Source organism: Sminthopsis crassicaudata, chromosome 4 (genome assembly GCF_048593235.1).
Source record: "Sminthopsis crassicaudata isolate SCR6 chromosome 4, ASM4859323v1, whole genome shotgun sequence".
NCBI lineage: Eukaryota > Metazoa > Chordata > Mammalia > Dasyuromorphia > Dasyuridae > Sminthopsis > Sminthopsis crassicaudata.
Genome location: NC_133620.1, coordinates 440,812,786 through 440,838,969, shown reverse-complemented (window position 1 = coordinate 440,838,969; position 26,184 = coordinate 440,812,786). Strand labels below are relative to the sequence as shown.

At 48.2% G+C, this 26,184-nt stretch overlaps 1 protein-coding gene across 3 annotated transcripts; it reads left to right on the top strand.

Moving 5' to 3' along the window:
• The first annotated feature begins 58 nt into the window (after positions 1-58).
• On the top strand, positions 59-26,184 carry ITGA10 (integrin subunit alpha 10). 3 transcript variants are annotated; one of them, XM_074263304.1, is made up of 30 exons: positions 59-653; positions 2,037-2,148; positions 2,493-2,602; positions 2,780-2,871; positions 6,905-7,019; positions 7,840-7,967; positions 8,046-8,194; positions 12,245-12,395; positions 12,634-12,799; positions 13,126-13,199; positions 13,470-13,614; positions 14,386-14,534; positions 14,722-14,874; positions 14,983-15,183; positions 15,612-15,742; positions 15,975-16,141; positions 16,218-16,360; positions 16,517-16,630; positions 16,885-16,970; positions 17,694-17,835; positions 18,099-18,188; positions 19,027-19,103; positions 19,237-19,326; positions 19,728-19,812; positions 19,993-20,106; positions 20,587-20,667; positions 20,809-20,922; positions 23,107-23,202; positions 23,475-23,588; positions 23,973-26,184. In XM_074263304.1, exons 1-30 carry the CDS (start codon positions 509-511, stop codon positions 24,033-24,035), a joined length of 3,597 nt encoding a protein of 1,198 aa, XP_074119405.1. In that variant the 5' UTR covers positions 59-508; the 3' UTR covers positions 24,036-26,184. The 3 variants fall into 3 exon arrangements, 2 of the variants coding, with proteins under 2 accessions (XP_074119405.1, XP_074119404.1); XM_074263303.1 differs by having other exon boundaries at positions 18,096-18,188; positions 23,973-26,183; XR_012481405.1 differs by lacking the exons at positions 20,587-20,667; positions 20,809-20,922; positions 23,107-23,202; positions 23,475-23,588; positions 23,973-26,184 and having other exon boundaries at positions 18,096-18,188; positions 19,629-19,812; positions 19,993-20,051.

Below are 26,184 nucleotides of genomic sequence, written 5' to 3'. Positions count from 1 at the left end.
GCTATCTGTGGCGTTGGTCAGGCTCAGGGTTGAAGGCTCAGTACTAGGGATGCAAAAGGAAGGGGGGAAACTGGGACCAGTATGTCACCCAGCGTCTTAGCTAGGATACAAGGATGACGTGCCACGGGGGAGAACTGGTCCCCTTAGAGCCACCGCTTGCTCCTAAAGCCCTTCCAGTTGATTAATCTACAGAATCAGGACCAAAAAGCTTGAGGTCCGAGCCACAGCCTGTGAATCTGCTTGGTGGGGCAGGGAAGCATCATGGTTCTCCTACCTTCCCTACCTCAGATAAATAAAATCAGCTTAAGGAATCCTAAGCACCCCCTCCAAGGAGAAATGGAGGGAGAGGTGGGATGAATCTCCACCAGGCCTTCCCTACGAGGCCGCCAGGGGGCAGCAGGGGAGGCTGGGAAGCTCACTGTTACGGCCCCTTGCTTTGGCATGGGGCTCCCTCCAGCCTCCCCAGCATCCCTCCTCCTGGCCAGTCTGACTTTATTTTTAGCTGCCAATGGGAGGGGGGCGGGACAGGAGGGTAAGTAAAGAAAACAGAACGGGACAGGAGCACAGAGGACTCCTCAGAGAGACAGAACAGCGGCCAGACATGGAGCTCTCCCTCAGCCCTCTCCTCCCTCTCCCCGTGTTGCTCCTGGCAGGTGAGGGAGGTTAACCATTTGGGGCTTGGTGGGGAGGCAGGTGTGTGGGATGTCTGGGGGCTGGGACCTTAGGGGTAAGAATGTCCTTTGTGGGGGGAGGAGACGCCCTGCTGCTGGGAGCCCTAAGGACAGGGCTCTGAAAAGTGTGACTTTGAATCCATATTACAGATTATTCCCTCCTCTCCCAGGATGATAGTAGGAGAATTTTCCTGTGGTGCTGGTGGAAGCTTTTGCTTAGTTACCTGGAATTGGTGCCTAGACTTCTGGAAAGTGGCACCCAGAATGCTCCACATGGCCCCTTTTCTTCAGGGTCCCCCTCGGCCAGAGTGGCTGGCATCCTAAGAATATTTGACCAATGACCACATGCAGTCCCACCCCACCTATTGACTTCCTAGTGTCCAGGGGGGTCTGAAGACATATGAGACACTCCTTTGTTCTGGAGAGGCATTTGTTAGGAAGGGAGGAGGGGGAAGGGATGGTCTGGGAAGTAGGGAGGGAACCCTAAAAGGCGGGGGTGGTTTGGCCATGTTTAAGGGGATCTTAGCTTTCCCCTATAATCTATGTTTCCCAAAATACCCGTTCTGAGTCTGGAGAGAGCTTGGGCTAGGAAGGAGAGGACCAGCTAGGACATGATGTGGGGTCTCTGGGAGGGGACTAAATTATTCAGGAAGTGAACAGGGGCCTAGTTAGGGAGTGGGATGTCGCTGTGCTGGGAAGGCAGAAGGGTGGTGAAGCTTTGGGACCTCTGTGGTGGGGGCAGAGAGAAGTTTGTGTGTGGGCAGGCTGCCCCACCCCGGTAATTGATCCTGAGGTTTCCGGGGCTGAGGCCGAAGACACAGGAATCTGTGTGTGCCTGCATGAGACACACTGACATGGGGAGATGGAGAAACAGGGGGTACTTGTAAGAGACAGCTTTCAGTGTCCTGTCCTTTTCAGGCTCCTGTCTAACCCCTGGACCCCACAGGGACTGGGGAATTTTTCTGATGTTACAGAAAGCTGCCATTCCCCTACTTTTGTTTGAGCCTCCCAGGTTGGGTGAGGGCAGGGAGGAAAAGGGGGGCTGAGTAACCCGACCCTTTAGATTGATTCTGTGAAAGAGATTTCGGGGGCGGGAATGAATTCACAGCTGTGCATGTCATTGTGGCTAAGAGCCACAGACAGGATGAACAGGACATCTGGATGGAGACAAGGTAGAAGAAGACACCCTTGGGCCAGCAGGCGCAGATGGAAATGCTGCTAGAGACAAGACAAGGAGAGGGCCAGCGGCTCGGGCCAGCATGTCCTGGCCAGAGGTCTCTTCACTTAGCCAAGCCCTCCTGTGGCTTCCCCTAAGCCCTTGACCTCGTGACTGATCTTCTCTCCCTCCATCCCTCCTTCCCCCAGGTTTCTGCCTCTCCTTCAACTTGGATGATAGTCATCCTCGCCTGTTTCATGGGCCACCGGAGGCCGAGTTCGGATACAGTGTCTTGCAGCACGTGGGGGGAGGACGTGGATGGTGAGGGAAGCCTGGGACAACTCGGGGTATCATGATGGTCAAAGGGAACCCGAATGAGAAGGAAGAAAGGAGAAAGGGCTGGCGCTGGGGTGGGGCTGGTTAAGGAGAAGCCTGTAGGGAAACAGAAGGATAGACTTTAGGTTGGGCCAATATTATTTATCCCCCACGAGCCATAGATAATAGGAGAGTAATCGCCATGTAGTTACTTTCAGAAGGAATGAGACAGTTGGGATCTTGGAGAATAAACTGGGGTGATCACAAACTGAAGTTCTGGCTTTGGGACCAGCTTGTCTTTAGGGTTATGCTCCGGGAAGCCATGCTCATGCACAACCTTGGTCTCACAGGATGTTGGTGGGTGCCCCTTGGGATGGACCTTCCGGAGATAGGAGAGGAGATGTGTATCTCTGTCCTGTGGAGGAGCGGCCTAATGCCTCCTGTGCCAAGGGCCACCTGGGTAAGCAGAGGCCACTCCCTTTCAGCCTTCTTCTCCACTCTTTGACCCTGACCTCTTATTCCTCAAACTCCCCGCTTCCCAATAACATTTGATTGCTTCCCATGACTTCCTAAATATTCCTTCCCTCTCCACTCCCGACCCCAAACCTGTGTTCACCAACTTCCCTGTCACTTCCAGGTGACTATCCACTGGGAAACTCTTCGAGTCCAGCTGTGAACATGCATCTTGGGATGTCACTGCTGAAAACTGATGTGGATGGGGGCTTTATGGTGAGGTGGGAATGAGGGGCATTGTGGAAGTTAACGATGGGGAATCCATTCTAGGAGTCCACTGAGGGAGCAGTGCAGAAAGTTAATGGCACGGAGAGTGGGGAAGGACCAAATGGATGGTGTTTAGACCCTATGGGGGAGGTAGGGAGTGGGAAACAGCTCGAGAAGGGGGAATGAGATCCGGCCCTGGGATCTGGGAATGACGTTCCTGTACGTGCTCTCCTGGCAGTTACAATTACTAGTCTGTCCTAGACCCACCAGAGTACCTTTGACCACTGTCCTCTGCAGTGTGAGCTCTACCCGGCTCGCCTCCTCTGAGGCCTTCTAAGGTCTCTGGCCACAATCTCTTGAATCTATAGCTTAATAACCGGTAGCGCACTCAAGAACAGCCACGTGTAATCTTAAAAGCCTTTATTATACCTACTCACATAATGCCCTAACTGATGCCCTGACTTGTTGGTTCCCTGGTGAACACCTGGTCAGAAGACCCATGTGTTCACTACCAAAACCCTTACCTCTTTTGGCTATCCATCTTGGCTTGGCCACCAGGCTGGGAAGCCAGGGTGAAGAATGCCAGATTAAAGAGGGCGGTTGCTGCCTGCAGTGGGCTTACATAGGGCCTGTGAGGTCACACACACAGCCAATCAGCGAGAGAGTCACCCATTACAAAACTATCTCAATATGGCCAGGATCCCGCCCAAGGGCAGTCCTAATGTCCACAGAAATTACTTCTGGGCCTCAATCTCCCGATGCACTGTGTCCGCCCATTTAAAGGGCCCTTACAATTCCCTTTCTCTTGTTTTGCGGGAACCGCACATCTCACCAAGCTAAACTTTTACCATCAGCTATAGTTCACTTGATCCATGAGATGACAGTGTTATGCCCAAGGAGGTACAAAGCAGCAAATCAGTAAACAGAAGTATGACAATGAGAACCAGGCTCAACAGTGGCCCAAGTGTTCAACCCATTCATCAAAGTCATACTCGAGATAATAAGCCAAAGAGGTTGGATGCCAATGAGGTAGGATGTCAACACTGAGGTGGGAAGTCAACAAGGTAAAACATCACAATTCTAGTTAACAAATATCAGTAGGTAGGTTGTCACAATTCTAGTTACATTTATCACAGTTCTAGACCAATTCTAGTTTCTTACAATTTTCTGTTGCACTTTTCACACTCCTAGAACAATTCTAGCTTATCACAATTCTCAATTGCACTTGTCACAATTCTAGAACAATTCTAGCTTATCACAATTCTCAATTGCACTTGTCACAATCCTAGAACAATTCTAGTTTATCACAATTCTCAATTGCACTTTTTCACAATCCTAGAACAATTCTAGTTTATCACAATTCTCTATTGCACTTTTCACAATTCTAGAACAATTCTAGTTTCACAGGTGCACATAAGCAAAGTCATGTCCAGTAACATTGTCTCAATAACAATGGCAGGTGGGTGTGTTGGTTTTTCACCCACTAATTTAAAAGCATAGTCCTTCAATAGAAAGCATAGGGCAAAGCCTCTCCCCAGGCCACCATATGGTAAGTGGCCACGGGAGAAGCAAGCAGGCCCATTGTCCATTTACAGTCTTTATATCGTGTATCACCCAAAACAGTCCATCTCAGCTGCAACACTGGAACCGTGTCTGCTGTCTCTGGTGTCACGGTCAGGAGGGGCATCGCTGCCATCAGCGTCTGAAGGGCTGCGGACATCTGGCTGGTCTCTCTGGACTGTTGTCTGGTCCTTCTCTTGGATCCCCAGGTTACAAATGTCTCTGGTGGGGATGAACTCTGCTGCTGGATCTGCACCTAGGAAGGAATGTCCCTGGGGCCCAACTTGGGCCTTTCCAAATGCCATCCAGGCCTTTCCACATCACAGTGGAAACAAAGTTGTTGTCAAAAAGATTAACAAGTCAGACAAAAGTCAGTCTGTCACTTAGCTGCACTTTCTGTGTATGCCCGAAGTGCATTGCTAAGGTAAAATGCAAAGAATTTAAAAATGTAAAACCAAAATAATTTAAAAGTGTAAAACCGAAATAGATTAAAAATGTAAAATCAAAATACTTTGAAGATGTAAAATCAAAAATGTTTAAAAATGTAAAATCAAAATTTAAAAATTGTAAGCAATCACATATCCCAAAATTCCCTTCTCTTGTTTAGAAGAGATCTTGGGGATAGTCTGTGCAGTAATGACTTTACTAGAACACTCTGGCTATATCCCTGAATTCTTTTGCCTAAAAATCAAAGTTTGAGTTTCTGATACCGAATTGTACTCCAGGAGTGTGAATCAATAAATCTGATATTACTTTTCCTCCTGGGTCAAAGATCACACACTGTCTATTTATTCTAGTGATTAAAACAACAATTTTCCAACCCATTCTAGACATAAACACTGTTTTATAAGTACCCGTAGGGGGTTGGGAAATCAAGCTCACCTGTGGAAGTGGAAAATCCACGAGGTAATAAAAGAGGAGTTCCAACTCTCCAAAGACAATCCTAGCAGTTTTACAAGTATAAAACTCCACTCTCTCTAACTGCAAGGTCTTGTCCCTGTAAGGTTTCTTAGAAATTAACTGAACTGTATTTTTAAAACTTTTCTGATTATACTCAATACCCCACAATTCCTTTTTGCCTTGGGGCATAAAGCCTACTCCTGTCCTTTGAAATGAAGACACAGGAGTTTTAAATGGATTAATGGGCAGTACTGATGGTATTATCGCCCTTCCTTTTCCTCCTCCCCCTTCTCCCTTGGCCCAAGAAGGTGAGGCAGAGGGAAGAAGAATTGGAAAATTCCCCAAAGGCTGATTTAAAATCAAACCTGAGCTTTGCACATAAAAAGAACTAAACTTCTCAATGGAAGAGTAATCAATAAATTCCTTAAAACAACAATGCAGGAGGTAAACCAACAAAACGCTAAGAAGAATTTCTACAACTTTAATCCATGTGGTTCCTTTATTTCCTTCCTTAGTTTCAGCCACTGGTTTGAACTCTTCCTGTTCTATCTGTAGTAACCTAGCTTTTTCTTCTTTCTCTATCTCCATCTGTAGTTTAACCTGCAATTCCAGCAACTCTTGCTGTGGCATTTTATACTCTCTACTGTCATACAATCGCATTAGCTCTAGGTTGCTCCCTCTCCTAGCTCTATTTACTGGGTGTGGGGATAGCCTTTGTGGAGCTTGATTACAAGCTTCCTGCTGTTCTTCAGTGGTGATCTTTGTTAAAAGATCTTCCATCTGGCTCTTTAACCTCTTTATATAATAAGCATTATGTTCAGCTGTGTCCTTGAGCCTGATCCCAGATTTACCTGGGTCCATATTGCTTCTCTGTCTTCCCTCTTAAGTGGCGTTTCTACCGGATCTTTCAGAATCTTAATTCTGAATATTAAATATTTTCAAAACCTGATAATTCCTGATGCGTCCACGTTGAGCGCCATTTGTACGTGCTCTCCTGGCAGTTACAATTACTAGTCTGTCCTAGACCCACCAGAGTACCTTTGACCACTGTCCTCTGCAGTGTGAGCTCTACCCGGCTCGCCTCCTCTGAGGCCTTCTAAGGTCTCTGGCCACAATCTCTTGAATCTATAGCTTAATAACCGGTAGCGCACTCAAGAACAGCCACGTGTAATCTTAAAAGCCTTTATTATACCTACTCACATAATGCCCTAACTGATGCCCTGACTTGTTGGTTCCCTGGTGAACACCTGGTCAGAAGACCCATGTGTTCACTACCAAAACCCTTACCTCTTTTGGCTATCCATCTTGGCTTGGCCACCAGGCTGGGAAGCCAGGGTGAAGAATGCCAGATTAAAGAGGGCGGTTGCTGCCTGCAGTGGGCTTACATAGGGCCTGTGAGGTCACACACACAGCCAATCAGCGAGAGAGTCACCCATTACAAAACTATCTCAATATGGCCAGGATCCCGCCCAAGGGCAGTCCTAATGTCCACAGAAATTACTTCTGGGCCTCAATCTCCCGATGCACTGTGTCCGCCCATTTAAAGGGCCCTTACACGTTCCTGCCATTTCTCTTTCCTCAGGCCTGTGCCCCACTGTGGTCTCGTGCTTGTGGTACTTCTGTGTACAGTTCTGGGATCTGTGCCCAAGTGGATGCCTCATTCCGACCCCGGGGGAGCTTAGCACCTACTGCACAGCGTGAGTGGTGGGGAGGGGACCGGAGAAGGGAAACCTCTCATTTACTTATTTATCATCTATCTGCCTATTTAAGCCCCTGCTCTGTGCCAGGCACTGTGCTAAGCATTTTCCAAATATTATTTGATCCTCATAATAACACTGTGAATAGTTGTTATTATTATTTTCATTTTATAAATAAAGAAAAGAGACTTACTCATGATCACATAGCTAATAAAAAACAAAGCTAGGGTTTTTGCCCACATTCTCTTATTCCCCAACCAATATTCTTTGTACTACCCCCACACGGTTTTCCCAACTCATTTTATTGTTTTTCCTTTTTTTTCTGGTTATACATGTACATTCATTTTTTAAAAGCACATTTTGTTGTGAATCATGTTGGGAGAGAAATATCAGAACAAAAGGGGAAAACCCCAAGGGGGAAAAAAAAGGAAGAAGAAAAAAGGAAAATAGTAAACATAGCAGGTATTGATTTACATTCAGTGTCCATAGCTCTGTCTCTGGGTGCAGATGGTGTTTTCTATCCAAAGTTTATTGGAATTTCCTTGGATCACTGAACCAAACCTTTCCTAATTGATCATCTCACAATCCTGCTGTTATTGTATACAATGTATTCCTGGTTCTGCTTGTTTCTCTCAGCATCAGTTTGTGTAAATCTTTCCCGGCTTTTCTAACATCAGCCTGTTCATCGTATTTTATAGAACAATAACCCATTACTTTCATGTACCAATTTATTCAGCCACTGCCCCCTTCTGTTGACACTGCTCCCACACTCTTGCCCTGATGTGCTTTAGCTTCCCCATTCTGTGCCTCCAAAATCTAGGCTGCCCCACCTACATGGACGTGGTCATTGTCCTGGATGGCTCTAACAGCATCTATCCCTGGGCTGAGGTTCAGACTTTCTTGCGTAGACTAGTGGGGAGGCTGTTCATTGACCCCGAACAGATACAGGTGAGAAGGGGTGAGGGTGGGAGTCAGAGATGGGTGGCAGGTATAGACAGAGCTATCAACAAAACTGTCCCTCTCCAGGTTGGGTTGGTTCAGTATGGGGAGACTGCCGTACATGAATGGTCACTTGGAGATTTCCGGACCAAGGAAGAGGTCGTGAAAGCTGCCCGGAACCTGAGCCGAAGAGAAGGGCGAGAAACCCATACAGCTCAGGCCATAACGGTGGCTTGGTGAGGTGGGGGAGGGGCGATGGAGGGAGGGGAGGGGGGGTCCTGGGAACCGTGGGGAAGGATTCTGGGAGAGAGTAAGGTGAATTGTATCCATCCTCATGCTTTTGAGTCATGCTTTTTGATAGGGGATGGGTGTGGGAAAGAAAGGAAAGCAAATAGAAGGTAAACTGGAAGTCATAAAAACAAAAGATCCCTGTTTTCAAAGAGCTTACGCTCATGGGCACAGAGGACAAAAAGAAGGGATGTGCTAGATGGGGAATCTGGTGAAGGAGAAATCTCCCCTACCAGTGTTGAAGGAGGGGAAAAGTCCTGATAGCTGTCGGCTCCAAGGAAAACCCACAGGGAAGCAAGCTCCCCCTGAGCCAAGACATGGAGGGAGTTAGAGAATCTCAGGGAGGGAACATGAGGAAGGAGCCATGCATTCCAAGCACATCCTAGCCAGGGGGGGCTGCACAAGGCTTGGCCACGTCATGCTGAGTTCAAGGACTCTTAGTCCAGTGTGACTGGAATGTAGAATACTTGAAGGGGCATAATGTGAAAAGTAAGTGAGAACCTGATGGCTGAGGACCTTGAATGCCAGGCTAAGAAGTTTGATTTGATCATTAAAACAATATTTTTTTAGAGCAGGGGAATGACCTGCATGATCTCTGCCTTAGAAGGCATATTCCAGAAGGTTTTTGAAGGGGGAATTGGAGAGTCTGGGAAACTAATTTAGAAGCTATTATGATCATAATTAGTGCAGGTGAGTGTCAGACACCTTCTGAACTAATGTGATGATGGGCTAGTTAGAGAGAAAGCTAAGACTACAACTTTAAGTATGGGATCTAAGGCGACACTCTTAACAGAAATAAAACTTGGGAAGAAGGCTGGGAAGAGAAGTTGGACTGTTTGTTAGATTGCTGAGAAGTCTTCAATGATCTTCGAGACACTGTGGCAAATGGAAAAGGAATTATAGGGCTAGAGATGTGTCAGTATCTGATGTTTTTCAGGGGGACAAAAGATGGATTTAATAAACTAGAGACTGGTTCATCCCACTCCCCATTTCTGCAAAAATATGTGTTTTCTGTCCCTTCCTTCAAAATTTGGCTCAAAACTAATTTTTTCCAGAAAGTTTTTCTTGACCAACCTCATCAGCTCTGGAGCCCCTCTCTTTGTGTGCATTCAGCACTAATGTACTATGGCATTTCCAGTTAATACACTGTGTACAATATATTTTTCAGGTGTCTAATGTTCAATTTAACAAACATATAATTATGGTGTACTTTCTTCCAAGCGTTCTTCTAGGGTAGGGAAAGTGTAAAGCATAAATCAACTGGTCCCTGCTATCCCTAAAGCTCATAGTCTGGGAGGGGGATGAAATATATAGACAAATGCAAAAAATAGACATGTAATAGTTGACAGATGTACTAGAAAGGTGAACAACAACAAACTAGGTGAGGTCTTCAAGTAAAAGACCATTACTAATTTGGGAGATCAGGAAAAGAGACATTGACAAGACAGCATTGCAGACATGGCTATCAGCCTGTGTGAAGGCTTGGAGACAAAAAATAAGGGATGCCATGTATGGGGAACAAGTAGGTCAATTTGGCTGGAACATTTAATGCCTGTCTGAGACTGGAATTATTTATTGGTATCAGATTGTGAAGGGCTTTAAGGTTAAAAAATTTTTTAATTAATAAGTAAAAATTTTAAAAAATAAGTTTGAGAGGAATCTGTATTTTATCCTAGAGATTCCTAAAGACAAAGGGATGAATTAGAGAAAGGTATGGTGGTTTAGTTGATTGTATTTGGCAATTTGTTGGACAGAGAGGATGAAGAAAGAGTTAAGATGGAGCTGAGGTTTTGTTTCTAGGTGACTAGAAAGTTGGTAGTGGCCTAGACAAAAATAGAAAAATTAGGAGGAGCGTGGTTTTGGCGAGAAATATATTGAGTTCTGTTTTGGATACCTTGACATTGAGATGCCTATGTGACATCAAGGTAGAGATGTCTAGCAAGGAGTTGATGATGTTAGGAGAGAGATGAGGACTTCATATGGCAGAGTGGAGTCAAGAAGACCAGGCTTTGACTCTTACTTGGGAATTTAGCTACTATTAATCTGGATAGATCATGTAACCTCTCTGAGCCTCAGTTTTCTCATCTGTAAAATGAGAGGGTTGAACTCAACCTCTAAGGTCCCTTGCAGCTTTAAATCTATGATCCTATATGTAAATTTTGGAATCATGTGATAAAGATGGTTATTGAATCCATTAGAGATGATAAAATTACCAACTGGGGCAGCTAGGTGGCGAAGTGGACAGAGCACCAGCCCTGAAGTCAGGAGGACCTGAGTTCAAATATGACCTCAGACACAACACTTCCGAGCTATGTTATCCTAGGCAAGTCACTTACCCACAATTGTCTCAGCAAATAATAATAAATAAATAAATAAAATTAAGTACTTATTAAGTGTGAAAAAGTACATTGAAAGAGAAGAGAATCCAGAATAGGGAAAGAAGACATTCCAGAAGCAAACACATCGAGATAGGAAGATTCCAGTTATGTTCTAGGGATATGACACATCTTGATTTAAATATAGACTATGTGGCAGGAAGTCATATATAATTAGGATGGATATATACAGTGGCACCAGGACCTGTGATGCTAGAAAAGCAGTCTGAACCTAATGAAGTAAAATAATTGCTGCTATTTTCTAGGTCCACAAGGTTTTCATTAAAACAAAAATGAAAATTGATCAAATTCTAACCATTTTGCTTCCTACATTTAGCAGCAAAGCCTCTCTAAATGGCTATTTAAAATTTTTTTTTCAACATTTTAAAAAATGTTGAGTTCTAAATTCTTCCCTCCAGCTCCTCTTTCATCTACTGTAAATGGATTTTTGTAAGTAAATCAGCATACTTATTATGAAAGGAAGAAAAAACTTAGGCACATATCTAAATATGATTACTCAAAGACATTCTTATAACCAACCAAGAAAGACTAACGACAGAAATACTATAAATTCTCCGGTCTTTATCTTGAAGTGAGCCCCTACTAAGCTATCTGAGAGAGTACCTACAGTGTCAGGTCAATTCATGGGTGGGCAGTAACCGAGTAACTGCTTTCTCTTTATAAAAAATAGAAATTGTCACTTGTGACTTGTATCGGTAACATTTCACTAATTTTCTTTACTTCCCAGGGATTCTAGGGCAGTGATTGAGAAGTAAAGTGTTAAAAGAAGTTAAAGTGCTCCTAGGGTCTTTGAAATCTTTTAGCATTATAATTGACTGAGGGAGACAGGTTTGACTCATCTCATCATTACTTTGTAAGTTTTGGAGCTGAGCCTGTTCTCATGACCTTAGCATTTCCCTGTAACTCTCTCTGAACAAAGGGCTCCTCCCTCTACACAAATGGGACCCCTTGGAGAGACAAGATCAAGTTTGTTCATCCCTTAAATTCTTGATTTAACTTTTTTGCCAGTCACAGAATCTAAAGCAGCCTCTCAACAAGGTAAACAGGAATTTGTGCACTGATTGTTCAGCACTTTTTTTTTTTTTTTTTTTTTTTGGATTCTGGGGTTAAGTGACTTGCCCAGGGTCATACAGCCAGGAAGTGTTAAGTGTCTGAGACCAGATTTGACTCACATTTGAACTCAGGTCCTCCTGAATTCAAGGCTGGTACTCTATCCACTGCGCCACCTAGCTGCCCCTTGTTCAGCACTTCTTATGAAACTGCACTATTCTGAATCTTTGAGATGAGCTAGCAGACAATTACTGGGAGTCAGAATGGGCCTTCTGCAGGAGCCATTAGAGTGCTACTAAAATCCTTTGGGGGCATTGACTTAGTTTTATGCATTAAAAAATATTAATCAGATGAGGTATGGAGGATGCTAATGAAAAGGAAGGAGTAGTGGAGATGTGAAGGGGTTGATAATGAGACTTATTTTGCTCCAGCCTTTCATTTCTGTCTCTTTCTCCCAGTTTATCCTAGGTTGGAATATGTGTATGTGTGTCAAAGGAGTAGGGTGGAAGACTCCAGTGTCTCACCCTGCCTTTTCCTTCCCTCCTACTCCAGCACAGAAGGATTCAGTCCCTCTCGAGGGGGCCGGCCAGAGGCTGCCCGGTTGCTAGTTGTTGTCACAGACGGGGAATCCCATGATGGGGAGGAACTTCCAGCAGCACTCAAGGCCTGTGAAGCTGGCAGTGTGACCCGATATGGGATTGCTGTAAGAAACAGTGGGAGGTAGGGTCGGGAAGGTGGAGATATTGAGGAATGATGACTTCCTCAGGAAAAAAGGGAGGGAAAGACCACATCACACCTCTGCATTTGTCTCCAGAGCCCCATTCCTTATTACCACTCCATCTGACAGCAGTACCACCTCACACCTCTGCAAACCCTGCCTTTGCCCCCCAAGCTCCATTACCCATTACCACTCCAGCTCTGAGATCTGTAACCTTACCCAGGTCCTGGGTCACTACATTCGAAGGCAACGTGATCCTAGCTCCTTTCTTCGGGAAATCAGGGACATTGCTAGTGATCCAGATGAGAGATTCTTTTTCAACGTCACAGATGAGGCTGCACTGACTGACATTGTGGATGCCCTAGGAGACCGCATCTTTGGCTTGGAGGGTAGGATATGGAAGCTGAGAATCTCAGAGTCCTGTTCCCAGGTCCTGTGATTCAGTGGCTCCCCAAGAGCCTGAACCTTTTCCCAATATCCCTCTACAGCTCTTTTCTGAAAACCTTTACCATCAAGGTGATGCCTGGTGAAGGCATCATCCCATTTTTGGACAGCTCTGAATAGGAAGCTTCTTTTAACTTTAAAGCATCAAAAAGGATGATTTTAATGGGAATTGAAACTTGGATCAGAAGAAACTGGAAATGAAAGAATTGGGAGATCCTGGCCTAGACCTGTGTGTCTCATTGCATTCTCCCGATATTCTCTCTTACCCCAGGTTCCCATGGGGAGAACGAAAGCTCCTTCGGACTAGAGATGTCTCAGATTGGCTTCTCTACCCATCAGCTAAAGGTTAGACATTCTGTTACTGCTGCTGCCGACCCCGCCCCCCCCTCTCTGGCCAGGTGATCTAAGCCCCACTAATCTCACCTATATACAGTGAGTCTCTCTCTGAGAATCTGCCCAAGGTGACCTTGGCCCTCCTAGGTGAACTCCTCTTTGAAAGGCTAAGCTTCTAGATGACAGCTACCCTTTCCTTCTTACAAATGAGTGTCTCCCTGTGAATCCTTTTTGCTTCTTCAGTAATCCCTACGACTTCTCAGTATTTCCCCATTCCCACAGGATGGGATCCTATTTGGAATGGTGGGGGCCTATGACTGGGGGGGCTCAGTGCTGTGGCTAAAGGAGGGCCACCGCCTTTTCCCGCCCCGCACGGCCTTGGAAGAGGAGTTCCCTACTGCTCTCCAGAATCATGCTGCCTACCTGGGTGAGTGTTCAGTGGATCTCAGAGAACTTGTGAACTCCAAGGGCAGAGTGAGGATCTCTCTGTCTCTCTACCTTTTTTTCTGTCTGTCTCTCTGATGTGACTAATGTGGGAATTTATCTTGCATGACTATACATATTGATGATGGGCTTTTTCTTTTTCCTCTATAGGGAAAGGGGAAGAAAATTCAGAACTGAAAATAAAATTGAATTTTTTTTTTCTGTATTTTTCTGTATTTTTTTTCTGAAACAATTGGGGTTAAGTGACTTGCTCAGGGTCACACAGCTAGGAAGTCTGAAGACAGATTTGAATTCAGGTCCTCCTGACTTCAGGGCTGATCCACTAGACCAGTGGTCCTCAAACTTTTTAAATAGGGGGCCAATTCACTGTCCCTCAGACTGTGGGAGGGCCGGACTACAGTAAAAACAAAAGCTCACACTCTACACTCTGTCTCCGCCCCTCAGTCCATTTGCCATAACCTGGGGAGGGGGGGTGCCGCATAAACGTCCTCAGCGGCCACATCAGGCCTGCTGGGCCTTAGTTTGAGAACCCCTGCACTAGACACTACACCACCTAGCTGCTCCTAAAATTGATTTTTTAAAGAGAGTTAGATAAATTATACCTCAGAAGATATACTACTTAAAGGTCCCTCCATTTGCCTGTTGAATCCAAAAATTGTCTGCTCCTCTATTAATTTCCCATTGTCTTCTGCTACTCTGACCCCATGATCTCTCCCTGCTTTCCTTCTTTTCAACCCTATCTCCCCACTTCTAGGTTACTCAGTTTCCTCCTTGATTCTCCTGGGTGGACGACGCCTGTTTCTCTCAGGAGCCCCTCGGTTTAAACATCGAGGGAAAGTCATCGCTTTCCAGCTAAAGAAAGATGGGTCTATGAATGTTGCCCAGAGCCTCCAAGGGGAACAGGTGTGTACATGGCAGGAAGAGTGTGAGGGGCAATGAGAATCACTATCCAGTGGAGAACTCTGAAGTCTCCTGGGTTTGAGATCCATCCATGGGGGGCTCCTCAGCCACTGGGGCCATGCAGTAAGGGGCGTTAGGTCCCTTCCCACTCTTGGGAGTGTTCAGCATTATTCTTTTTCCTTCTTCATAGATCGGCTCCTATTTTGGCAGTGAACTTTGCCCCCTGGACACAGATGGTGATGGGGTGACCGATGTTCTTCTTGTGGCTGCCCCTATGTATCTGGGGCCCCACTATCGGGAGACAGGACGAGTGTATGTCTACCTAGTGGGCCAAGTGAGTAGGGTAAGGATACACTGGAAATAAAGCAGAGACAGTAATACCTGGGAAAGATTGGGGGTGGGCAGGAAGAGAAGAGACCTCAATGAGACTACTCATCATGCTTTCCCATAGCCCTTGCTGATCCTCTGGAGAACCCTGCAGCCAGACCCCGCCCAGGATTCTCGTTTTGGCTTTGCAATGGGTGCCCTGCCTGACCTGAACCAGGATGGCTTTGCAGATGTGGCTGTGGGGGCACCCCTAGAAGATGGACACAGAGGAGCTCTGTACATCTATCATGGGACCCAGGATGGCATCCGGCCCCGTCCTGCGCAGGTTGGGGGAGCCAGAAGAACACTGTGTTGGGAAGGGGGGGTGCTTTGGCAATTCTTAGACCTGCCCTGCTCAGGAAAATCTGGGGATCCTAAGGTCATATAGTTAGCAAATGTCAGACTGAGGCCCAGAATCCTAATCTTCCGGGATCTCCAGCGAGATCCCCAAAAGCCCTGAATCTGTCCCATTTACCTGAGATTATCAGGCTGTAGACCCTCTTCAGACCCTGGTGGAGCTGGGGTGGAAATACTGGTGAGGTACTGGGGGAATGGTGCTAGGAAAGCTGCAGGGGATGTTGTTGTGATCCCTGGTCCTGAAAGTGGTTAATGAGGGGATTGGAGAAGATTGGGGAGGAAGAGTGCTCCGGGAGGAGTGAGGATCCTACTAGAGACAGGAAGGAGCCTTAGTTCTTGTTTCCTGTCTCTTTCTAGCGCATCTCAGCTGCCTCCATGCCTCAGCCACTCAACTACTTTGGCCGAAGTGTGGATGGACGACTGGACCTGGACGGGGATGAACTAGTGGATGTTGCTGTGGGGGCTCAGGGAGCAGCTGTACTGCTCAGGTGTGGGACCAAAGCTCAAGTACCAGGTTTCTCTAGGGGAGAGGGGGTCCCCTATTTCCTTCTCTTAATATTTAAAAGGAGGAGCAACAATGAGGCATAGAATCCTAGAATATCAGGTTTTAGAGGGAACTTTGGAAGTCATCTGGATTGGAGATCGTGGGGAGTCAGTCTCGGTAGGGTCTGCTCCCATGTGCTTCTCACCTCTGTGGGGTCTCTCCCTCAAATTCCCCAGCTCCCGCCCCATCGTCCATCTGGCCCCATCGCTAACGGTGACCCCTCCAGCAGTCAGTGTGGTGCACCGGGATTGTCAGCGACATGGCCAGGATGCCACCTGCCTGACCGCCGACCTCTGCTTCCAAGTAACCTCCCGAACCCCAGGCCGCTGGAACCGCCACTTCTGTAAGCCACCTCCAGGCATAGTGGGTGAGCCCACCCCCCTTTTTCCTGCCCTCACCCTTCCAACTCTCCTCTCTAGATGTCCGATTCACCGCCTCCCTGGACGAGTGGACAGCCGGGGCTCGGGCGGCATTTGACGGCTTTGGCCAGAGGCTGCCTGTACGGAGACTAAGGGTCAGTGTGGGGAACACCACCTGTCAGCAGCTGCATTTCCATGTGCTGGTAAGGAAGGGGCTCGGCGAAGCTGGGGGAAGTTTTCCTGGAGATGGTGGTTTCAAAAGGACCAAAACTTTAGGGGGCCAGTGGGGAGGCTGAGGTTGGAGTCTGAAAGGAGTCAGGCTATGGGTCCCATGACCTGTTTGGTCTTCCTTCTCTTAGGATGCATCTGATTACCTCCGGCCGCTGGCCCTGGCAGTGACCTTTGAGCTGGATAACTCCACAAAGCCAAGGCCAGTGCTCGATGAGGACTCGCCCACTTCCCTTAGAAACCTGGTTAGTGACCCCTGCCTTTGGCTTCTGACACTTTGTTCCAGCCTTGTGTTACGCCCCCCACACTCCCATCTCCTCGCAGGAAGGAGAGAGAGGGGAGATGGGAGTGGTCAGAGCGACATGTCCTCTGACCTTGGGACAAGGTGTCCAGTCCTTCCCAGTAATCCTCCCTGCACTCCACATACTTCTTGCTTTTCCTGCCTTCTGGGCCATTTATATTCCCCTCAACCTCTTTTTACCTTGTCCCCTGTTCCTAGGTACCTTTCTCAAAGGACTGTGGGCCTGATAATGAATGCCATACTGACCTGGTACTCCAGGTAGACATGGACATCCGGGGCTCCAGGTGTGAGAAGCAAACTGGGACCAGATGGAAGGGAAGTGGATGGACAGAATGGGGAGAGGGGAAGGGGGCAAAGGGAGGTGCATCCATCAATCAACAAGCACTTCATTATCATAATTGCTGGCATTTATTCATCACTTTAAGATTTCCCATGTACTTTAAATATGTAAATAGTTACACACAAATATGTTTGTGTATGTGTGTGTATACATATACACATATGTAAAATTTTATCCTCCATAATATCTGAGAAGATAGGTGCTTTTATTGTCTCCCTTTTACAGGTGAGGAAACTGAGGCTAGGCAAAGTAAAGGGGCTTGCTCAAGGTCACTCAGCCTTCCGGTGCTTGAAGATGGACTTGGAATGGAGGGCTTTTTGATACCAGGCCCAGCACCTCCTCCCGGGCCACCTGAATGCCTCTTTATTAAACACTTACTATGCACTAAGCACTGTGCTGAGATCTGGAGGTTCAGAGACAAAAATAGAACCGTCCTTGCTTTTCCCAAGGATACAAGGATTTCTAGATAATGACTAGATTTGAAATCAAGAGCCTAGTTTAGAGATGACAAGTAGCAAATTGGTACCTAAACTGTCCAAACCTTTTATGTTCCTTTGGGCCTCAGTTTCTTTACCTGTAAAGTGAGATTGAATTAAATATTCTAGGAGAGTTTCTGGGGCCCCAGAGCTCCCGTCAGCAATTACTGGTTTCCCAACTCTGTTTTCAGGAAAAAGCCATTTGTGGTTCGAGGTGGGCGGCAGAAGGTGCTGGTGTCAGCAACTCTCGAGAACAGAAAGGAGAACGCCTACAATACCAATCTGAGCCTCAGTTTCTCCAGGAGCCTCCATCTGGCTAGCTTCATGCCTCAGGTGCTCGGAGTAGGGGCGGGGGGTAGGAGCAGATGTTGGAAAGGAAGAAGGAGGAGAGTTCCAGAAGTTCTGCTTGGCCAGCCTGCTGCCTCCCGTGGCCCATGGGGTGGAGGGGGGGAGAATGGGGCAAACAGCCACTACCTGGTCAGCTCCCCCTTCTGGGGATTTACTGGAGTGGGGGAGGAAGTAAAAGAGGTGGGGGAAGGGGGGGAGTGGTTTAAGCCCAAGTCCCCTTCACACTCTGACTCTCTGTCCCCCAGAAGGACCCCACTGTCAAGGTAGAGTGTGCAGCCACTTCCACACATGGCCAGCTCTGTAGCATAGGGCACCCTGTCTTCCAGACCGGGGCCAAGGTGAGTCAGAAGGCTGGGAGTCTTCTGAAGCATGGGCTTTGGGGGAGGGAGTGGGACATGTGTTAAAGCACCTGCTATGTGCTGAGCTCTGTGCTAAGAGCTTTCAGAAAGAGAGAGAGAGAGAGAGAGAGAGAGAGAGAGAGAGAGAGAGAGTGTGTGTGTGTGCATGTGTGTGTGTGTGTGTGTGTGTGTGTGTGTGTGTGTGTGTGTGTGTGTGTGTGAAATTTGATTCTGACAACACCATGAAGGAGGGACAGTGGTTATCTACTTGAGGCAAACAGGGTAAGTGACTTGCCCAGGGTCTCACACACACACAAAGGAAGTTTCTGAAGCTAGATTTGAACTCAGGTTTTCCTGCTTCCAGGCCCAGAACGCTTTTCTTTTGGATAGGGCATTGTTAGGAGTGGGGGAATTGGAGAACATTGGCGTGAGTGAGAGGACCAGGGAGCTGGTCCCATAGAAGTTTACAGTAGATGGGGAATGAAGGTTGGCCATGGGGTTCTGGGAGAGAATACCTAAGACAGTTTCTTCATTCAGGATCCACAGACCCCACTCCCTCCAACAGAGATCCCAGGGACCTGGAATTGTACAGAAAATAAATTACATCTCTAATTAACCTCTAGCCTCCTTTGTAATCCTCTGTACTTTATTTTATGCATGATTGTGAGATAGGGTCTGCAGGAGGACATGAAAAAAGTTAAGAACCCCTAGAGTTGAGGGACCCTTGTGGCTCTCAGGGAATCTTTGGCTCATGCTCCAGACTTGTGCAGAGGTCAGTACTCTGACTGAAAGCTGGCCCTGGACCTTATGGCCTTTGGTCCCTTTTCCCCCAACCCAGGTGACCTTCCTCTTGGAGTTTGAATTCAGCTGCTCTTCTCTCCTAAGCCAAACTCTTGTAAGGCTGACTGCCACCAGGTAAACATCTAGGCCCCTCATCCTGGCCTGGGGGGGATGGGGTTTCACAACATGGGGGAGGGGGATAGTGCTTCTTGAGGAAGAATTCTCTACAAAGGAGTTAGGGATGATGACTCTCCCCTCGCCCCGGCAGCAACAGTCTGGAGTCCAATGAGACTTTGCACGACAATGTGGTCCAGGCCTCTGCCTACATCCGCTATGAGCCTGAGCTCCTGGTCTCCAGGTATGGCCCGATGCCCGGCCTGCCCTTCGGTCAGCCCTGACCCCGGGCCTCAGACCTTCACCACTCTCCCTCCACCATGGTCCGCTTTGTCCAGAACCTCTCATAGCCCTGCACCTTTGACTCTGAACCTGCCGCCCTCTCCTTCCTCTCCCTTTTTGCTCCTCCAAGAGAGGCTGCAGCCAGACATGTTGGAGGGGGTTGGAACGGGTTGGGGGGGGTTGGCTATTTGCCCGTGTCAGTGCTTCATGTGCTCCCGGGCCTTCTGCATGGCACATGCCCCCCTCTTTGGGTCCCTGTCCCAGCCCTGCCTCCCATGCTCCAGTGTCCCTGTGCTGACCACCTGCTCCCTCTGTCTGCGTCCTGGTGCTTCCCGGTTTGGTGTCTGTGTCGTGACCCTGAAGTGAGTCCACGCTGCACCGATATGAGGTTCACCCCTATGGGGCCCTCCCTGAGGGTCCTGGCCCTGAGTTCAAAACCACTCTCAGGGTGAGAGACAGAAGGGGGCCGGGCAAAGAGGGTGGAGCCCTGGATGGGGAGATGGGGGGGAGAAGGAGAAGGCTGGTGGAGGGGATTCTCCTGGGTTCCTCCACAGATCTTGTGGCTGGGGGGAGAGGGGGCAGTCACCCTTCCTTGGGCACCCTCACTCCTCCCCATTTACTCCATCAGGTACAGAACCTCGGTTGTTATTCCATCAGCGACCTCTTGATTTCTGCCTTCTTTCCTGCTGTGGCCTATGGGGGCAGTTACTTCCTGTCCCTGTCCCAGATCATTACTGACAATGTGAGTGGAAGATGCCTCCTTCCTGAAGCCCCTCTGGCTGTGGGACCCTCCCCAGAATTTCTTCATCCAGGCCACAGACCCCCGGTCCTGCCTGCACCCATGTGTTGGCCGAAGTCAGCCCATGAACTTGACAGGATAAGAGAATTGTGAAGGATGCGGGTGACCTTAATGCGGGCATCTTGGATCAGACCCAGGACTTAGCAGTGCCCTTTCTAGGCCAAGGAGGCAGCATGGGACAGCAGAAAGGACTCTGGCCTTGGAGTTCGTACCCTGCCCAGCCCCTGTGCCTTCCCACTAGCTCGTCACCTTTAGGGGGCTCTGCTTCCCCATCTGTAAAATGGAAGCATTGGATTGCATGGCTCTTTGGGTCCTTTATGCTTCTAAATTGATGGTCCCACGTTTGGGAGGTAATGAAAGGGTCCTCTGAGGTTGGCAGTCCGGTCTGAGGGAACCCTCTCCTTGTACGCCCGCTTTTTCCAGGCTAGCTGCATGGTGCAGAACCTGACTGAGCCCTCCACGGCTCCGGTGCACTCCGAGGACCTGCGACATGTCAGCCATCTGGTACGAGCTCCTAGCGCTGGAGAGGGGAGACCCAGAAACAGATCCTGGGGAGGTGATGGGGCCTTGCTGGTGGGTACTGGGGCTGGGGGAAGAAGGAGGAGGTCCTTCTTGTCCGTGGGTGCTGACCCCTTTCTCCCATAGAACGGCAGTAATTCCTGGTGCCAAGTGGTGCGGTGCCGCCTCGGCCGCCTGCCCCGGGGGTCCCAGATCTCGCTGCAGTTCCTGAGGCTCATCCACGATGACTTCTTCCGAAGGGTGAGCTGCGGAGCTGTCCTCGTGGAGCTGTTCCTTTCCCCAGAAACCATTTCCTTCTGCTCACTGAGCACCTGCTGCCCCTCTAACTTACATTTTCAGCGGTATCTGTAGAAAACCGGCCTTGAAGCCGGGGAATGAACTTCGCTTCTAGCACTCAGTGGCTCTGGCCTTCGGGCTGACCAGTCAAGGTCCCAGGGTTACAGAGAGGGCTCCTCCCTGTGGTAGAGGAAGCTCCTCCCTGGCAGCTCCAGAACCAAGAGATCCAGATCCAGGCCCTTTCCAGATCTCATCCTCCTGTTTCTAAACACCTCCATCTCTTATATCCTTGTTTTACTACCAAAGGGAGCCACCCTTTTTATAAAGGGAAAAAAAAAACCCAACTGAACAAAACGGAACCAGTCTCTCCGCGCCTAGCTTGTGTGCCATGCCCGTATCGCTGTGGTCAGTCCTTTGTTCTCCAAGGGCAGCTCCACCATGCCAGGGAACTGGCTCTGAGAGGGGCTGTGCAAGATCACCAGCCTTACTTTCTCCTCCAGAGCCATGTGGTCCACAGGGAAGATATAGATCAGGAGGACTGGAGATGGCCCTGGGTGCAGTGGGAGGCCTGGCCTTTTTAAGCTAACATTTTCACCAGGTCTCAGTTTGACCACAACAACCAGTCTGTCAGTGACTAAGACTGGGTGAGACCTGAGGCAAAGAATGGCTTCTTACCTAATTAAAAAAAAAAAAATCAATCTGGGAGAAGACTCAGGGTTTTTAGCCAAAAACAACAGCAACAATTGCTATAACATTCACTCTAAGGCAACTGGGGCTGAAAGAAAAACTAAGTTTGGCTTGTCCTGGGACCTTTTGTTGGCCAATCAATGAAAGCTAGTGATTAGGGGCTAAGGCGTGGTCCTTAAAAAAGAAATCCAGCCGGTGAACCCCGAGAAGGAGAGGAATGCTTCTCACCTCTTCCTTGGAGCCAAACTTGGTCATTATCATTTCACAGCATTGAGCTTCAATTTGTTGTTTCCTTTTTACTTACATTGAGGTAGACATTGTCACATTTTTATTAGTTCTATTTACTCTGCATCAGTTATAGATCTTCTGTGCTACTTAGTATTCTTCATGATCACTTATGTTCATAGCAAATGAGTGTTACATTGCAGTCATGTATCACAACTTGCTTCACCACTTCCAGAGTCAGCAGGCAGCTTCTACTTTGTTTCCAATTCTTTGCTACTATAAAAAGTTCCAGCATAAACATGTTGGTGCCTTTGGGACTTTTCTTTTTATCACTGATCTCTAGATATGGACCATAGTTCTAAAGTGCTCTCTAGAGTTTCTTGTCCAATTTATATTATACTAATATGCCTGCCTTTTCACAGCTCTTCCAGCATCGACTATTCCCATCTTTTGTCATCATGTCATTAGTATCCTAATGATAACAATGACTAACATTGACTCAGTACCTTAAGATTTAGAAATGCTTTACATCTTCTCATTTGATCCTTATAACTCTGTGAGACAAATGCTAGGGATAGAATCATCCCCATTGTACAGATGAGGACATTGAAGTTCAGACTGTGTTCAAGGTCAAACAGCAAATGTGTGGTGAAAAATTCAAACTCAAGCCTCTCTTATTTCCAAATCCAATACCTCGTACCAGGTAATTTAGAAGATCAGAAAATAGTATAAGAGAGGGTCTTTTCCTCAAGGATTTTACAGTATCTAGTGGGGAAGACAAAACTTTGAACTGTTAAACTATGTAGTTCAGGTTGTGAAGGCCATAGAACTTCATAGAAAAGAGGGATTAATGGAGTTGTATGTGTGTGTGTATAGATACATTTGGATACCCAAAGTGAGGTGATGGAGAGGATGACGGAGTCCTGTGACAATTGAGCTCATAAATTTTGACATAGTGACAGCATCCCAGAGGAAGCCATTGGCCTTGAGTAGGCAAATGAAGGAGATGATAAAAAGTAGTATGTTAAGAGATTTAGGCTAGCCGCCCCATCCCCCTTCCTCCTTCCCTCCATGATGCCATTTCTCTTCTTCCTCTTCTTCATTATTTCAACATGGTATCCAGGGACCCATCTCTTATCCTATTCTTGTCACCCAAGGAGCTTCATACCACCTCTGCCCAATTTGCAGGCCATTGATCCCTCACGCTAATATTTTTCATGCCTTTTGTCCCCACAGGCCAAGTTCAAATCTGTGACTGTGGTCAGCACCTTTAAACTGGAGGTTGAGGAAGGCAGTGTCTTGCAGCTGATGGAGGCCTCCCAATGGAGTGAGGTGGGTGCAGTGTGACTGAGCTTTGTCATGCAATGTGCTATCCTGGTGATCCAGTGAGTAAATGAGGCATAAGAATCAAATCTCTGGGGTTCTGCTGGTTGTTTAAGGGATCCTTTTTGGAGAGACTTCTTAGCCCTCTGTTGTTGGATCTACCTGGGGAGGTTCATGAAAAATATTGAGGGGGGGGGGAGATGGGGAAAAGGGCTGTGGGACAGAACAGGGGAGGGGACTAACTGGAGGATCCAGAAAAGAAAGATGTCCTTTTCTTCCAGAGCCTCCTGGAGGTAATCCAGGCCCGCCACGTTCCTGTCTCATTGTGGATCCTGGTTGGCAGCGTCATAGGAGGGCTTTTATTATTGGCCCTCATTGTTTTCTGTCTTTGGAAAGTGAGTACTATTCCATGGAACATTGGAGGAGTGGGGGGGTTGTTCCCAAGTATGTAGGGGATCTTAAGAGTTGCTAGTCCAACTCCCTCACCTTAAAGGGGAGGAAACTGAGGCTCCAAAGTTAAGTGACTAGCCAGGCTCACACAGGTGGCAGAACCAGGATTTCAATTTAGGTTCTCGGAATCCATGCTTCTTTCCCCCAGGCCATGCTGCCTCTCTAGGGATCTAAGGCTTACTGAAAGGACAGGAGCAGAGAAAAAGGGTAAACTTGTGTATTTTGTACCACTCCCCCAAATGAGAAAGCAGCCTGTGGTCTTGCCCTCAGTTATGGGCAAGCGAGGGCTTTGGGGAATATGAGCACTCCTCATCACCTCTTCCATGTAGCTTGGATTCTTTGCCCGAAAGAAAGTACCCGAAGAAGATGGAAATGGGAAGGTGGACCAATGAAGCTGGAAGAAGACCTTGTGAATGCCTCTTCTACAGGGGACCCTAGAGACTTGAAGGGGAGCCTGTAGAACAAAAGGCACCCTCTGGCCCTCTCCTCCAAACTCCAAGTTTGACTTCTGGGTCCTAGGGATACTTCTCTCAGGAAGGGAGGCCAGCCTCTGCCAAGAAGAATTGGTTCCACAGTCCTCCCGCTCAGCCCGTCTTCCCCTGGCAGCCGCTTCTCTACCCCTCCCAGGCCTCAGGTCTCAGGGCCCTTTGGCTTGGACAGGGCTTCTCTCTCTTCCCCCTTCCTTCCCTCTCTCTTTCTCTCTCTCTTTCCCTCCTTCCTTCCTTCCTTCCCTCCCTCCTTCTCTCCCTCTTTTTCCCCTCCCTCCATCCCTCTCTCTTTCCTTCCCTCCCTCCCTCCTACTTTCCCTCCCTTCCTCCTTTCTTCTCTCCCTTCTTCCCTCCCTCCGTCCCTCTCTCTGTCTCTCTCTCTTCTTTTTCTTCCTCACCCCCATCCTTTGGAAATGACCGGGCCTAGCCTCCTCCTAGTCCCCACCCCCCCACCTCCCGGCCTTCCTACCCGACACCAGCGGAGGAGCTGACGTGGGCTTCGCCCGAGCAAAGTCAACATCTGCTGCTTTCCTGTGGAGCCTGGTGATTCAGAGCCTGGTGGGGAGAGTCAACAGGAAGAACGGAGGGAGGGGGGAAGCCACAAGAGACGTTCTGTGCGAGGCCGGGGAACAGAGGAGCCTCAGACAGGCCGCTTGGCACCCCCCTGAAACCCGAGCCAGCCTGGAGCCGCCGGCCCTCAGGTGCTGCCCCCTGCTTCGCCCACTTCCCCTTTCCCTGGGTAAAGGCGGTTTGTGGGGGCCAGGAGCCTCCGTGTGGACAGATTGGGGATCGCCCAGCTCCCCGCCGGCCAGCGTGCAGTGCGGGAGGCAGAGCTCCAAGGTCACATCCCTACCAGGCCCCTTAGGGGAGCCCTCTTCCGAGATCCAAGGCATTGAGAGGCAGCGGCTAGTCAGTGCTGGCAAGCCAGGGCCCCAAGGGCAGGGAGCATCATGGGACTGGACCGAGGGGGGTCCGCACCCCGGGGAGAAGTAGAAGTGGGTGGAGTGAAGTCACTGGGAAACAAGCCCTCACTTGCTCTGGGAGTGTTGTTTGTGCAGCAGAGTTCTCTCCCTGGGAAATGTTTCCAGGGCACCCAGCTACTCTCCCCTTGGTCCCTTGGCCATACCTCAGAAGGCTCCTATGTGAGAAATAGTCTGCCAGCCATTTCCTGATCTCCACTAGGGATTCCCAAACTTATCTTTCAAACTCCCTATTCCTCTCGGATTGTTTCCTCTCAACCAGCTGTCAGGGTGGGATTCCTCCTAATAACTGAGAATCCATTTGCTGTGGAGACCTGTGAAATCAGTCTTAGTGCAGGCCCCACCGCATTTGAACTCTCCCACCCATTTAGAGAAAAGTAAGATGGTCAGTAGCCGGAGCACTTGTCTCTTCCCGAGGGTTTCTGGGTATCTTGAAATGTCTCCATTCACTCTTCTTGCCCCCCACGGCCACCTCCTTCCTGCTTCCTTTGACCAGTAGCACTGCAGAGGACCATCATCTTGGTCAGTGTTTTTGCTTCTCCAACTGACCTGGGCTAACAATACATCTCAGTGTTTAACATTATTTCAATGAAGCCAATAAAGTTGTGTTTAAATGAATACCAGTTCAGTCCATGTTCTCAGCAATAAGCTTACTGGAGGGTTGGATCAGTATAGGGGGTGCAGGGAGTAGAGAAGTTGTGGAGACTTTGGGACCGAGCGGTGATCCTGAAAGCAAATGAACTCTGGCAGGCAAGCCCTAGAAAAATGTGTTCATGAAATAGGAAATTAGCTACAGGGGCCATCCTGTACCCTCCCAGAGCTTGACCCCACCATCCATAGTTCACATTCCTGGCTTGGAGCCTCAGCCACCACAAGATAGGCTTGTCATATTTCAGTGCCTGCTGTTCATTCAAATGCACTTCTGTGGAGTTTTTCCATTTGTTCCATGGTCCCAGCTGATCCAATAAACCAATTTGTGCTAATGACAGAAGACTAGAAGAGGTCTTTCCCCACTCCCATACCCTTTCTATTTCTTCCTCTCCCATTTTTATAGCAGCCTTCTGGAGAGAAAC

Bases quoted from the DNA above. Each gene is read 5' to 3' on its own strand.
- ITGA10 (XM_074263303.1), top strand. From the start codon at position 509: ATGGGAGGGGGGCGGGACAGGAGGGTAAGTAAAGAAAACAGAACGGGA. The intron at 2,603-2,779 runs GTAAGCAGAGGC...TGTCACTTCCAG, and splicing joins CTGTGCCAAGGGCCACCTGG to GTGACTATCCACTGGGAAAC. The intron at 20,923-23,106 runs GTGAGCTGCGGA...TTGTCCCCACAG, and splicing joins ACGATGACTTCTTCCGAAGG to GCCAAGTTCAAATCTGTGAC.